Genomic DNA, 12,563 nt, shown 5'->3' with positions numbered 1-12,563 from the left:
CGATCAAGCCCTTCACTTGCACGCCCTCGAAGAACTCGATGCTCCTTATTCTCTGTAAACTTGTATCAATTTATATTTCATCTAATAAAGTCCGTTCTATTCGACAAATCGTTATGCAGCACTTATGGTAACCAATCCAATATAAGTGAGGCTGGTGTTTTCATTAATATGCACTTGAATTCAAAATCATTACAAGGAAACTTTGTTGAACACTTAGGCAAATTATCATCTCGAAAGAGTGTTAATTTGAGTAAGGGCAACTATCCCGAAAGGGTTTTGTCGCGTTCAAAGCCAATTACTTAGAGGTTCCGTCATTTATTTCATCATCATAATAATACAAAGTTTAAGTTGTTTTCTTTGCTTAATGCAAATGAACAAATTCATTCCTTTTTCTAATAAGTTCTAAATGTTCCTGTTTTGTAAAATTCATCCTTAAAATCAGAAGATCTTTCTAACAATCGATTTATTCTAAATATATAATCTTATTCCAGCATTTTCAAATACTCAAAGTTTTCAAATTCAATCAAATAAATTTCCTAAATTCAATTAATCCAATTTTCACTTTTATTTACATTTTATAAATCTAACAAGTTCGAAATTAAAGATTCAAAAATAAGTTTTTCGTTAAAAAACGTATCTCTGTGGGATCGATATTTTTATTACTACAAGCGAAACCGTGCACTTGCGGAAATCGCTCAACAAGTATTGAATATTATAAAAATATTTAAATTATTAAATGATATAACTTTTTGGCCTAAACCATACGCAGCCCTCTGAACTTGTCACTTTTAGTCATTTTGCCCCCTGAACTTATGGGACGACCTAAAATGAGCTGCAAATGAGATTAGTATAGACAGTACACAAATGAGTATTTGAAAATGAGCTGCAAATGAGATTAGTATAGACAGTACACAAGTTCTCTTGTAAAAATTGCAAATATGGTTATGTACTACTAAAACAAGCTGCAAATGAGGTTACATATATGCATGTTGGTTCCAATACTTCCATGAACACTTGTACTAATGTTGAAATTTCATTTTGTTTCCGTTATAATGAAAATAGGGGGTTGCTAATACCACTTTTAAATAGTTGAGGAGGCAAATAGGTCGTCCCGTAAGTTTAGGGGGCAAAATGACCAAAATTGACAAGTTCAGGGGGCTGTGTATGGTTTAGGCCTAACTTTTTTTGATAAATAACAAAAGTAAATACTGAATTCAAAAATATTAGCCGATGATATTCAACTTAAAATATTAAATTAAATATTTTGATTTTATTAAATTTTAACTTAATTGAACAATTTAAATAACTAATAAAAAACAGTTATTAAATATGCTTAAATTAAATAAGTATTTTTTTAGAGAATTAAATAAGTATTTAATATAGTAATTTAAGTAATTTTATTTGATATTAAACGAGGCCTAACTAATACAATAGATAACAGATTAATCCGCCCCTAAAGAAATATCATCATAACATATGAAATCATATACAAATTGAAAGGTATTCGATAGGGTAAAATTGGCACTGTCGCGCTGAAGGTGGATATGAGTAAAGCGTATAATAGAATTGAGTGGGTTTTTCTGAGAAATATGTTGGGTAAGATGGGATTCCATTCGAGATGGGTACAGTGGATGCTGATGTATGTAACCTCAGTATCATACAAAATCGCACATGGGGATCGGGAATTGGGTCCCATTACCTTGACCTGTGGCCTCCGCCAAGGTGACCTTTTGTCCCCATTTTTGTTTCTTATATGTGCAGAAGGATTTTCGGTACTTCTGTCTAACAAAGTACGTTTGGGTCTTTTGCACGGATGTAAGGTAGCAAGATCAACACCAATTATTTCACACTTATTCTTCGTTGATGGCAGCTTCCTCTTCTTCAGGGCCTTAATAGCACAAGCAAAGATAGTCAAAAAATGCCTTTCTGTTTATAAAAAAGCTTCAGGTCAGTGTATCAATTTTCAGAAATCTTCGATTTTCTATAGTAGCAATAAAAGCAGCTATACTTGTCTTTCGATCAATTCTGAACTCCGTCTCAATGAGGTTTCTTATTTGGGAATTTATTTGAGGACACCGATTACTGTTGGGAGGAGTAAGATTCAAACGTTCAGTTATCTGAAGGATCGTATCTGGCACATGATCAACAGTTGGAAGGAAAAATTCCTATCTCGAGCAGGTAAAGAAAATCTTATTAAGTCAGTTATGCAGTCCATCCCAACTTATATGATGAGTATCTTCCTAATTCCTTTAGAGTTCTATGATGATATTCACAAGATCCTCAATCAATTCTGGTGGAGATCCACAAGCCTCTCTAATTCATGTATTCATTAGAAGGAATGAGGGAAGCTCCGTCTCTCGAAATCTGAAGAAGGTATGAGCTTTCGTAATTTACACTTATTTAATTTGGCTTTGCTAGCTAAACAAGGATGTAGACTGATGCAAGACTCGAGTTCGTTGGTTTCTTGAGTGCTAAGAGCAAGATATTTCCAATATTCCACGTTTGAAGAGGCTTCACTAGGGCATAATCCATCATTCATTTGGGGTAGCATCCTCGCGGGTAAGGATCTGTTACTGAAATGTTTGATTCGCAAGGTCGGTACTGGTACAACCATTCACATTTAAGATAGCCCCTGGCTACTAGACATTCAAAATCCATTTCCAACTTCCCCCCATCAATCTTAATCTTCCCTCAGGTAAGGTATGTGATCTGCTTGATGCGGAAGGGAATTGGATTCCTCAAATCATCGACACCACTATCTCTAAGAGGGGAACGCACTTAACCTACTCCATCCCTAAACGATCTCGTATGGGGGAGGACTCTTGGTTGTGGTTACAAGACAGATCAAGCTCATATACAATCAAAAGCAGGTATGTTTTTGCACTAAAATCATCTTCTCTACCCTCTTCTTTAAATGTTATCCCTTGGAGTTCAGTCTGGCGAATTACTACTGTCCTGAAAGTCTGAAATTGTATTTGGCGCATCTTGTCTAAGTGTTTACCAACACTGAAAAACCTTACTACTCGTAGGAGTTTACTACCTAATGTCTGCCCGATTTTTCATATGTATAGAGAGGACGAAACCCATATTTTTGTCTCTTGCATTTTTGCGTAGAAGGTATGGGAGCTCTTCTTTGGTGATAGTTGTATGAGTGATTGTTTTGACTTTTCTAGTTGGTTTTGCACCCATTTAAACCAGTCCGGGTCATCTCAGATATCAGATGTAGCTAGTATTGTTTGGGGCATATGGAAAAATCGCAACATTATGGTTTAGGATAAAAAAGGGTTGCTACCTCCCGTAATGCTCGCAGCTGCTACTCGTGATGAGGCCCTCTGGACTGCAGCTCAGATGTTACTCCAGACTGTTTAGCTCATCCATGTGACAGGAATCTCCCAATGACGGAAACCTGCTCTTGGTCTCTATGTTTGCAATATCGACGTTGGTCGGTTCGAGGAGAGAGGTTACAACTCCTACGGTTTTTTGTTACAGGATCAGAGGGGTGAGTGCTTATTCGCATCACATGATGCTCTTTCGGGTCTCTTTGATCCTGCTCTATTCGAGGCTATTGCATTCAAATAAGCCCTCAGTTGGATCAAGTCTACATATCGAAGCGGTATCAAATTCCAATCGGATTGTTTATCACTTGTGCGAGCCATCTGACAGCATGTGGTAACCGGTTCCTATCTCTCAGATACAATATCCGAATGTGTGGATTTATTTAGAGTCTGGAAAATTTCTCTACCTCCTTTGTTCGACGTAACGAATATGGCAACTCACCCCTTAGCGAGAGCGGTCACATCTAAATCTGTTCACAGGATGTCCACCTCCTTTTATTATTGATGTTCTTTCTTCTAATTCTTTTTAATAAAAGTTTGTTTATTTAAAAAAACGGATTAAGATATATACAAATATTAATGTAATTTCGTTTTGGCATAGCTACAAAGAATTCAAAATTACTAATATAACTAATTAAGATTGACTTAAATGATTAAATATCTCAAGTCGTTTGAATTAGATATTAAGTTCGAGTTGTAACGCCAGACAGAAAGCTTCAAAAAATTTGATTATATATATTAATTTTTTTATTAATGTAATGTAAAAGAGAATTAGTAATGCAATTTTTGTCCGATTAGTGCAACATGTGACCACAATTCCACATGGCAACAGAAATAGCTACAGAAAGAGCCAAAAAGAAAAAGTACGTGTCCACATATTAGATGAGGTGGCAAAAAACGAAAGCGAGTCCATGAAATTAGCGTACGCACGAGAGTACCAAACCCACAACTAGAATCGGTTTCAATGCAAGTGTGGTGCCATTCGCTGTCTTCTTGGTAAAAACCGTAATCTCGTTTTCTTAATTTTCTGCCTCTATCTCTCTCTCTGCCTTTGCTCTCCCAAGAAGAAATATCGATCCTCTCTATCTCCTAAATCTCCATTTCCTTTCAATTCTATTTCCTTCTTCTCGTCTCTGGTTATTTATATTGTTCAAAGCGGCTGATACTTTTCAACGTGAATCTGCTGTTTTTTCTTCGGGGATTTTTCATAGGTATGCAATTCTGTGTTCTCTTTCATTTTACGTCTTCCTATTGAGGATTTAAGGGAACAATTTTGATTACTATATGTTCATAACATCTTCGTTGTTGTTTTTTTCGTTGTTATTCTGTTATTTTTATTTTAATGTGTTTCCTTTTTATTGCTTCTTGACTTTTGATTGATTCTTGGTGTTATTAATGAGAACTAGCTATTAAAGGATGAATTTTGGTAACAGTTTTTCGGTTTTTTTATTTCCATTATGGGCCTTAATTTTTTACCAATGATTTAATTTTCAGGGGATAGAGAGCCCAGTTTTTGGCAATCCACGGAAGCTGAAGCAACTGCAAGGGTAATCTGATTGTGGATTTGATGTTAATTGTACATAAATAGGATCTGACATTTGAATCTTTGATTCTGGCACTCGTTTTTTGGATTCCTGGTTTCAACGATTCTTATACTTCTTTGCCTATTTGGATAATCTTAAAGATCAAGTTTGAGATTAGTTAGTGTTCTCTGCGCTCGCAATAGGCAGAGATGTCGAAGCCCAAGGCAAAGTTTTTGAGCGTTCACGCCCCTGATCAATCGATCCAGAGTCAGTTCACACAGGTTGAGCTTCGCAGCCTCACAACTAAAGTGAGTTCATCTGATTCTTTTTGCATTTTAGCTATCTTGTATTATTATAATTTTGTCAACATTTGATTTTATACTGGAACGAGTGAATGGGAATTTTACTTAGCTTGCTTTCTTATTCTTGGTGGATCCTAGTATTTGGCAGCACGGACTCAAAATGGCAAAGTGACAGGTGCAGATTTGCCTCCGTTTATGGTGAGATTAAAAGCTTTTAATTCAGTATTTGATGAAGAGGAGATTGAAGGAATCCTGAGTGAGTCATTTTCTGACATGAGCAGTGAGATTGATTTTGAAGGCTTCCTCAAGGTGAGTCCTAACTTTCAGATTCTTCCAAGTTTTTTGAATTATTGGAAGTTGGGAGGGTGACATGTTGAAAAAATTATGTTAAGGACAGGCATACCTGAATTTGCAAAGTCGAGTTACAGAAAAATCAGGCCAACCAAAGCAGACGTCATCATTCCTTAAGGCCACAACCAACTCCATTATTCAATCAATTAATGTATCAGAGAGAGCATGTTATGTTGCTCACATAAACAGCTATCTTGGAGATGATCCATTTCTGAAGCAGTTTCTTCCCTTAGATCCATCCACAAATGATTTATTCAATCTTGTCAGAGATGGAGTACTTTTATGGTATATTTAAGCTAATTTTGCTTCAACCTTTTCTGATTTGTTTCGACAATAAAAACTGATAATAGTTGGAAGTTCTGATTTTATCTTTTATATCGATTCAGCAAGCTTATTAATGTTGCTGTGGCCGGTACAATAGATGAACGAGCTATCAACACAAAGCGGGTTCTTAATCCATGGGAGAGAAATGAAAATCATACTCTTTGCCTGAATTCTGCTAAGGCTATTGGTTGCACTGTGGTCAACACTGGTCCTCAGGACTTGGTGGAAGGAAGAGTAAGTTTTATCTTATTGTCATGCTCGTGCGCTGTCATTCAATTATGTTCGTCTTGTCTGAAGAATTTTGTTTCTGATTTACTCTATGCTTGTTTGTTTTGCAGCCTCATTTGGTACTTGGGTTGATTTCTCAAATTATAAAGGTGATTAATCTCTATGTATATTTGTGATATCCATTTCTTTTGCTTGTAATATTCTAGAAAGAGTGCGAGAGGGCGAGCCTTGGCGCAACGGTAAAACGTTGTTGCCGTGTGACCTGAGGTCACGGGTTCGAGTCTTAGGAGCGGCCTCTTGCCAATTAATTTGGCAAGGGAAGGCTTGCCCCCAATACACCCTTGTGGTGGGACCCCTCCCCGGACCCTCGCTCAGCGGGGACGCGTAATGCGACCGGGCCGCCCTTTTTTTTTTTTTTTATTCTAGAAAGAGTGCGATGTACCTAAAATGATCCACTTTCATAATCCCTTTGCTTGAAATTAAATGCTCTTTAATCTCATACTTGTTTATTTTTTCCTTCGCATCAACTAACTACTAGTATAATATCAGATTCAACTGTTAGCAGATCTCAGCCTTAAGAAGACGCCTCAGCTTGTGGAATTGGTGGAGGATAACAATGTAGTGAATGTTTATTTATTGCATAATACAAGAATTGATAAGTGTATTCTACTTTGAACAAAATAGGTGCTGACTTGATATGGCTTTCAGGATGTTGAGGAGCTTATGTCATTGGCTCCTGAAAAGCTTTTATTGAAATGGATGAATTTCCACTTGAAAAAAGGAGGATATGAGAAAACAGTTTCAAATTTTTCATCTGATCTGAAGGTAGTATCTTTTTCAATTGTATAGCTTTTAGTTTAGCTATGGCACGTATTATCTCTTTCATTTTTGCCGGGGATTGAATTAGGGTATGAATATTTCATGCCAAATCATTGGCTAATTTTACATTACCATTTTACCTCATATGAACTATATGTGAGTTGAGTAGTTTTATTACTCATGCAGAGTTGGATTATGAAATTATGCAAAGGTGATTCTGATTATTTTCTGGATTATTCTTCATGCATAGAGAGAACGAAATTTTATATATTAAAATTTGTATCCTTGAAATCAGGTCCAGTAGTACAGGTGTAATGTGCTGTCTAATGAAAAAAAGAGTGTTATGTGTATATGTAGATCTTTGTATTAATTTCTTTTGGTTATGGATTTGTAGGATGGAAAGGCTTATTCCTTCCTGCTTAATGTTCTTGCTCCAGAACACTGCAATCCAGCAGCATTGGATGTTAAGGACTCCAAGGATAGGGCTAAACTTGTTATTGACCATGCAGAGAAGATGAACTGCAAGAGATATCTAAAACCAGAGGATATAATGGAGGGCTCACCAAATCTGAATCTCGCGTTTGTGGCACAAATATTTCATCATAGGTGAGAAATGAAGATTTTTGTATTGTATTGCAAATTCTGGTCAAGGATTCAAGGTCCATTAGCTCTTTCCTTAATTTGATAGGTGAAAGTTACAGTCTTATAGTTATATGATAGTTGTAAAATTTGCTCTTGGGGTCTTATGCACCTCATTTGGCCATTATCCGGATTCAGGTAGAATGAGTTTCTTTCAGAATTTACACCCAAGTTCTTCGAGTTTTGGCTTCTATTTCATAAGAAGTATGGTTTTCATTTTGTTCCTGCCTCACAGTGTTATTCATATATCAATCTCTCCATCAAAGAAAAGATTAAGTTGACTCCATTGATGTATTAAGTAACAGTTCTTGAAATTTTCATTATTCTATGAGCGAAAATTCCATTGCAAGCTGCTCTATGGGCTGCCTATGTATGTCATAGTGGGATGGGGAGATTGAAAGATGAAACAAATTAAGTTGAAAGTTTATTGTGAGAAGACAAGCTGTTGACAAGTAAGAATTGTTTTTATAAGGAAAGAAGGAAGGATTTCCTGAAACTAAATGCGTGTTCCTTGCTTATTCATAGACAACCTAAATCTTATTTTCATGAATATTATCAGTTTATTTCTCTCATTTTAAGGTTTAAAAGTGGTGTTTGAACATCAAAAATTGATATGAATGGCCTTGTCTCCATGATCATATTTTGCCAACAAGCAATCCTTTCAAATTCTGATTTATTTTGGTTCGTATTTCCCCCCCTAGAGCACTTTGTGATTTTGGGGTTTAGGTTGTCCAGCAGTCTTCCATTGTATCTTGGTCTTGCTCTGGTTGTGGTTTAATTTTGTAACTGAGAGCAATGAATTTTTGCAGGAATGGTCTTTCTACAGATAGCAGTAAGTATTCCTTTGCAGAGAGAATGACGGAAGATGTGCAAACATCTAGAGAAGAGAGATGCTTCCGACTATGGATCAACAGTCTTGGTATTGGTACTTATGTCAACAATGTGTTTGAGGATGTTAGAAATGGGTGAGTCTTCTTTGTCCAAGCAATTAAAGCTTATATTGAATGCGCTTGTTGAATTGGTTACAAAATTTTGTCTTGCCAACAGAAAATATATTAACTTTTGAATTTCAAGCTATTTTCTTGAGTTTCTGATCATTAAGCTCGCATTTGTCGGTTGCAATTTATTCATGAAACTATCTCATAAATGGTTTCTGTATCTGTGGGTTATAACTTATACTGCTCCATTAGTTACTTTAATATATTTCTATTTTTTTGTTATGTTATAATACACCTTTTGTTTCCCTAGTAAAAAAAAGAAGAAATAGAAAAAACTACTGACCAAAATATAATAAATGACTTGCCAAGATTATGACTAATTTTAGTACTCGGACAAAATTGCAACTAATAATGAAATCTAGGAACACTCCTCAAAATTAAGAAGTTTGGAGAAAATTACAAACTAAGAAAGTGTTTGGATGAACTTAAATTCTTGACTCTACTATTGTAACTTTAAATCACAAACATGACTGTTAAATGTGTGCAGTTGGATACTCCTAGAAGTACTTGATAAAGTCTCTCCTGGATCTGTGAACTGGAAGCAGGCGTCAAAGCCTCCAATTAAGATGCCGTTTAGAAAAGTAGAAAACTGCAATCAAGCTGTAAAGCTTGGAAGGCAACTGAAATTTTCTCTCGTTAATGTTGGTGGAAATGATATTGTACAAGGAAATAAGAAGCTCATTCTTGGTAATGTCTATTTTGTTTTAATATCTTCCTTTTTTTATCTGATCATACTGTCTTGTTGGATTCTTGGTGGTAAAGTAGGCTTGCTAAGGAATCTAGTAAAAACTTACAATGTTGTGCAAGTATCATTTTGTTGTTAGTATGTAAATATACTATTGCAGCATGGTCATAATGAATTGAGCATTTATAAATGAAAGACGCTGAGAGAATTTGCTTTGGAATTCCTTTATACAATTTAGTTTTTTGGACTTGTGGAGATGATTTTGTTAACATTTTAAATACAAGGTGGACTGGGTAATATACCTTTAAGGATCAGCTTCAGGTGTGTTTCCTCTTCTGCTAGGAGGAGCTTTTTGCACATGTTCTATACTTTGGCATGGCAGAACTTATTGTGTTCTGATAGTATTTTGACAAAAAAGTTGCTTTGCCCATATTTTTCAAAGGTTATGCTTATTCAAATATATCTACAAATTTCAGTTTCTCATTAAAAATTTAATAACGGAATAGAGTGAGACAAAATTTTCATTTATTATATAATGTCCATCCTATTACGTCTTCCCTTTTCGTGGGCATTCATCAATTGACTGTAGATACGCATTAGAAATTTAGGCATAAGAAAGAGGTGACAACTTTCATAGGCACTGTTAGGTTTCTGCTAAATTTAGCAAGATCTTTGTTTTTCTGTTGCATCTCTTCACTTGTGCAATATCTTCTTCTTCGGTAAAGTCTCTCCTCCAGTTATACAAGTATTTATAAACTGATGAGTGTTGTTACAGCTTTTTTATGGCAGTTGATGAGATATAATATGCTTCAACTCCTGAATAACTTGAGAGCTCACTCTCAAGGGAAAGAAGTAACTGATACAGATATTTTGAAGTGGGTGAACAGGAAGGTTAGAAGTTCGGGCAGAACTTCTCAAACTGAGTCTTTTAAGGTTGGTTATTGTGGTACTTATATTTATGTCAAATTTTGTATCCTGAATCTGCATGTTATAATTGCTGCTAAACAAAAAAAAAAAAAAAATCCGCAAAATTTCAGGACAGGAGCTTATCAAATGGGATTTTCTTCCTCGAACTTCTTAGTGCAGTAGAGCCTAGGGTGGTAAATTGGAACCTTGTTACCAAGGGTGAAATTGGTATGTGAGGTGCAAAAATTACTTATTAATTGAGCTGTGAAGATTGAGTAGTCGTGTTTATTTATTTTTACCTTTTGCTAGTTACACTGTTGAACTTCCCCAACCTTCCTCAGAATAATTTTGAAAATTACTGATCGTCTATACTCTTTTTTTTTTTCAATATAGACGATGAGAAGAGATTGAACGCTACATATATAATCAGTGTTGCAAGGAAACTTGGCTGTTCCATTTTCTTACTGCCTGAGGATATCATGGAGGTATGGATGATTTAAGTTCATAATTTTGTTATTACTTATCTGGGAGAGCACGGAAACGACATTTTGACCAACTTTGGCAAGTCTTGTGGTTTGTGAAGAATGTGGCAATAATTTTTAGAAACTAATTGAATAATCTCCCAAGAATTCTGTGTTTAAATGTTTCAACATTCCAGAGAAAGATCATGTGGTTCTTTTTTGTAAAGAACAAGCCTTTCTAAACTCGATTATCTTTTGTCATATGGTGGCAGGTAAACCAGAAGATGATTCTGACTTTGGCAGCTAGCATAATGTACTGGAGCCTGCAAAAGGCAATAGAAGAGGGAGTTTCGTCTCCAATTCACTCAAATGGCGTTGCAACACCTGAGGCATCTCCAGCACCCTCTGTTTCTGGTGAAGATGAGAGCCCTTCCATTGGGACTGAACTTTCGAATTTAAGCATGGATGATGCTGCCTCGGATACTACAGTGTCCTCGCTTATTGAAAACGAGGAAGCACTGACAGGAGAATAAATGGTGATAGAAGCAGAAGAAGAAAGTGAATATAAATGTGCAGTTAATAGTTTATCTCCAAATATGAAGAAGCTAAAAAGATTGTTAAAAGAGGAAATGCAAAACGAAAACCATAGGACGGGAAGAAAAAAGAAAAGAAAATCTGTAAACACGATCCAGGGAAAGAAAAAGAAGTTTTGACTTCAAAATGTTATTTTCCCATGCATTCATTAGTAGGAAGTTCTAATTGTTAGATATATTCATATTCTTTAGACATGATCACGATCACGATCTTGGCAATAATTGAGTTGATGAAGAAAAATTAAGTCCTAAATGTGGCCTTTACCAGTTCGGTTCTGATGAGATGTATCCTGAGTTATTTCTTAAAGAATAATTCCCCTATTGCGTAGCCAGGATTTTGAAGATTTGCTCTCTAATTTAGGGAGTGTTTGGTTTCATCTTTCAAAATTAAAACTATATGATAATAAAAAACACAAATGTATATCATCAATTGGAAGAACTGAACATTGTATTTTAGTTCTTTCGTTTAACCTAATTTTAATTTTAATTAAATTGCAATTTTTTTCGAACATTGCAAGGCTTTTTTTTATGTTATTTTTGCACTTGACTATTTTTTCTTATATCTACTTTTTCTTATATTTGTTTTCCTCGTTAAATGAAAGCAAACGAAAGAGATAGCCATGCGTTCAGGAAATTTTTATTTTTTTTTATTTTTTTTTATTTTTTTTTTTGCTAAATCAAACTTGTTTATATATATATATATATATATATATGCGTGCTATAATTTGAATGGTCAAGAATCAATTTAAATATTAATATATAATTTCTCAAAATTAAATTAGATTTTGTTTGATAGTCCTAACATGTAAAAACAATTTGGATTTAGGAAGGACTGAATATATAAAAAAAATTAAAAATTTTGATTTTAGATGGCCTACCAAATCCAAAAAAAATAATAATTTGGATTTAAGGAGGTTTAAGAGACCAAAAAAATTAGAAATTTCAATTTAGAGAGGTCTAATAAGCCTAAAAAATTAGAAATTTGGATTTAAGGAGTTCCTAATAGATCCAAAATATTGAAATTCTGAATTTTGGACAAATCTAACACGTAATTGGATATATTTAATTTTTTTATTAGTTCAATGCTAGTTTCTAAAAAAATTATAACATTTTTTTTATTTTTTTATTTTTAGTTTTAAAATTTTAAAATTTAATTTAGAAATTAAGTTGTTTGAGTCTCAAAAATAAGAAATTAATTTTTTTTAATGAAAAAGACATAATAAAAACGAGTTCAAAAGTGTTATGAAAATAAATAATTTAATTAATAATGGTAACGTAGTTTTATTTTTATTTTTTTGGTAGGAAAGGGAAAGAAAAAACAACAAAACCAACACCTAACCCGGGATTAGCCTAGGGAAGCTAACCCCCACCCGATCATCCGACAGGATCGAACAAAGGA

The 12,563-nt window shown here is 34.6% G+C and overlaps 1 protein-coding gene across 1 annotated transcript; it reads left to right on the top strand.

Annotated features, from left to right (window-relative positions):
* Positions 1 to 4,200: 4,200 nt before the first annotated feature.
* LOC136219151 (fimbrin-1-like) lies at positions 4,201 to 11,496 on the top strand. Its single transcript, XM_066006414.1, has 16 exons — positions 4,201 to 4,546; positions 4,830 to 4,882; positions 5,020 to 5,166; positions 5,299 to 5,469; positions 5,558 to 5,796; positions 5,898 to 6,069; positions 6,174 to 6,212; positions 6,613 to 6,681; positions 6,772 to 6,888; positions 7,277 to 7,488; positions 8,331 to 8,486; positions 9,007 to 9,206; positions 9,980 to 10,137; positions 10,242 to 10,338; positions 10,504 to 10,595; positions 10,844 to 11,496. Exons 3-16 carry the CDS (start codon positions 5,068 to 5,070, stop codon positions 11,102 to 11,104), a joined length of 2,082 nt encoding a protein of 693 aa, XP_065862486.1. The 5' UTR covers positions 4,201 to 4,546; positions 4,830 to 4,882; positions 5,020 to 5,067; the 3' UTR covers positions 11,105 to 11,496.
* Positions 11,497 to 12,563: the final 1,067 nt, after the last annotated feature.

This window comes from Euphorbia lathyris, chromosome 2 (assembly GCF_963576675.1).
Source record: "Euphorbia lathyris chromosome 2, ddEupLath1.1, whole genome shotgun sequence".
Classification (NCBI taxonomy): domain Eukaryota; kingdom Viridiplantae; phylum Streptophyta; class Magnoliopsida; order Malpighiales; family Euphorbiaceae; genus Euphorbia; species Euphorbia lathyris.
The sequence above is the reverse complement of the archived record's forward strand: the minus strand, read 5'-3'. Positions and strand labels throughout refer to the sequence as shown.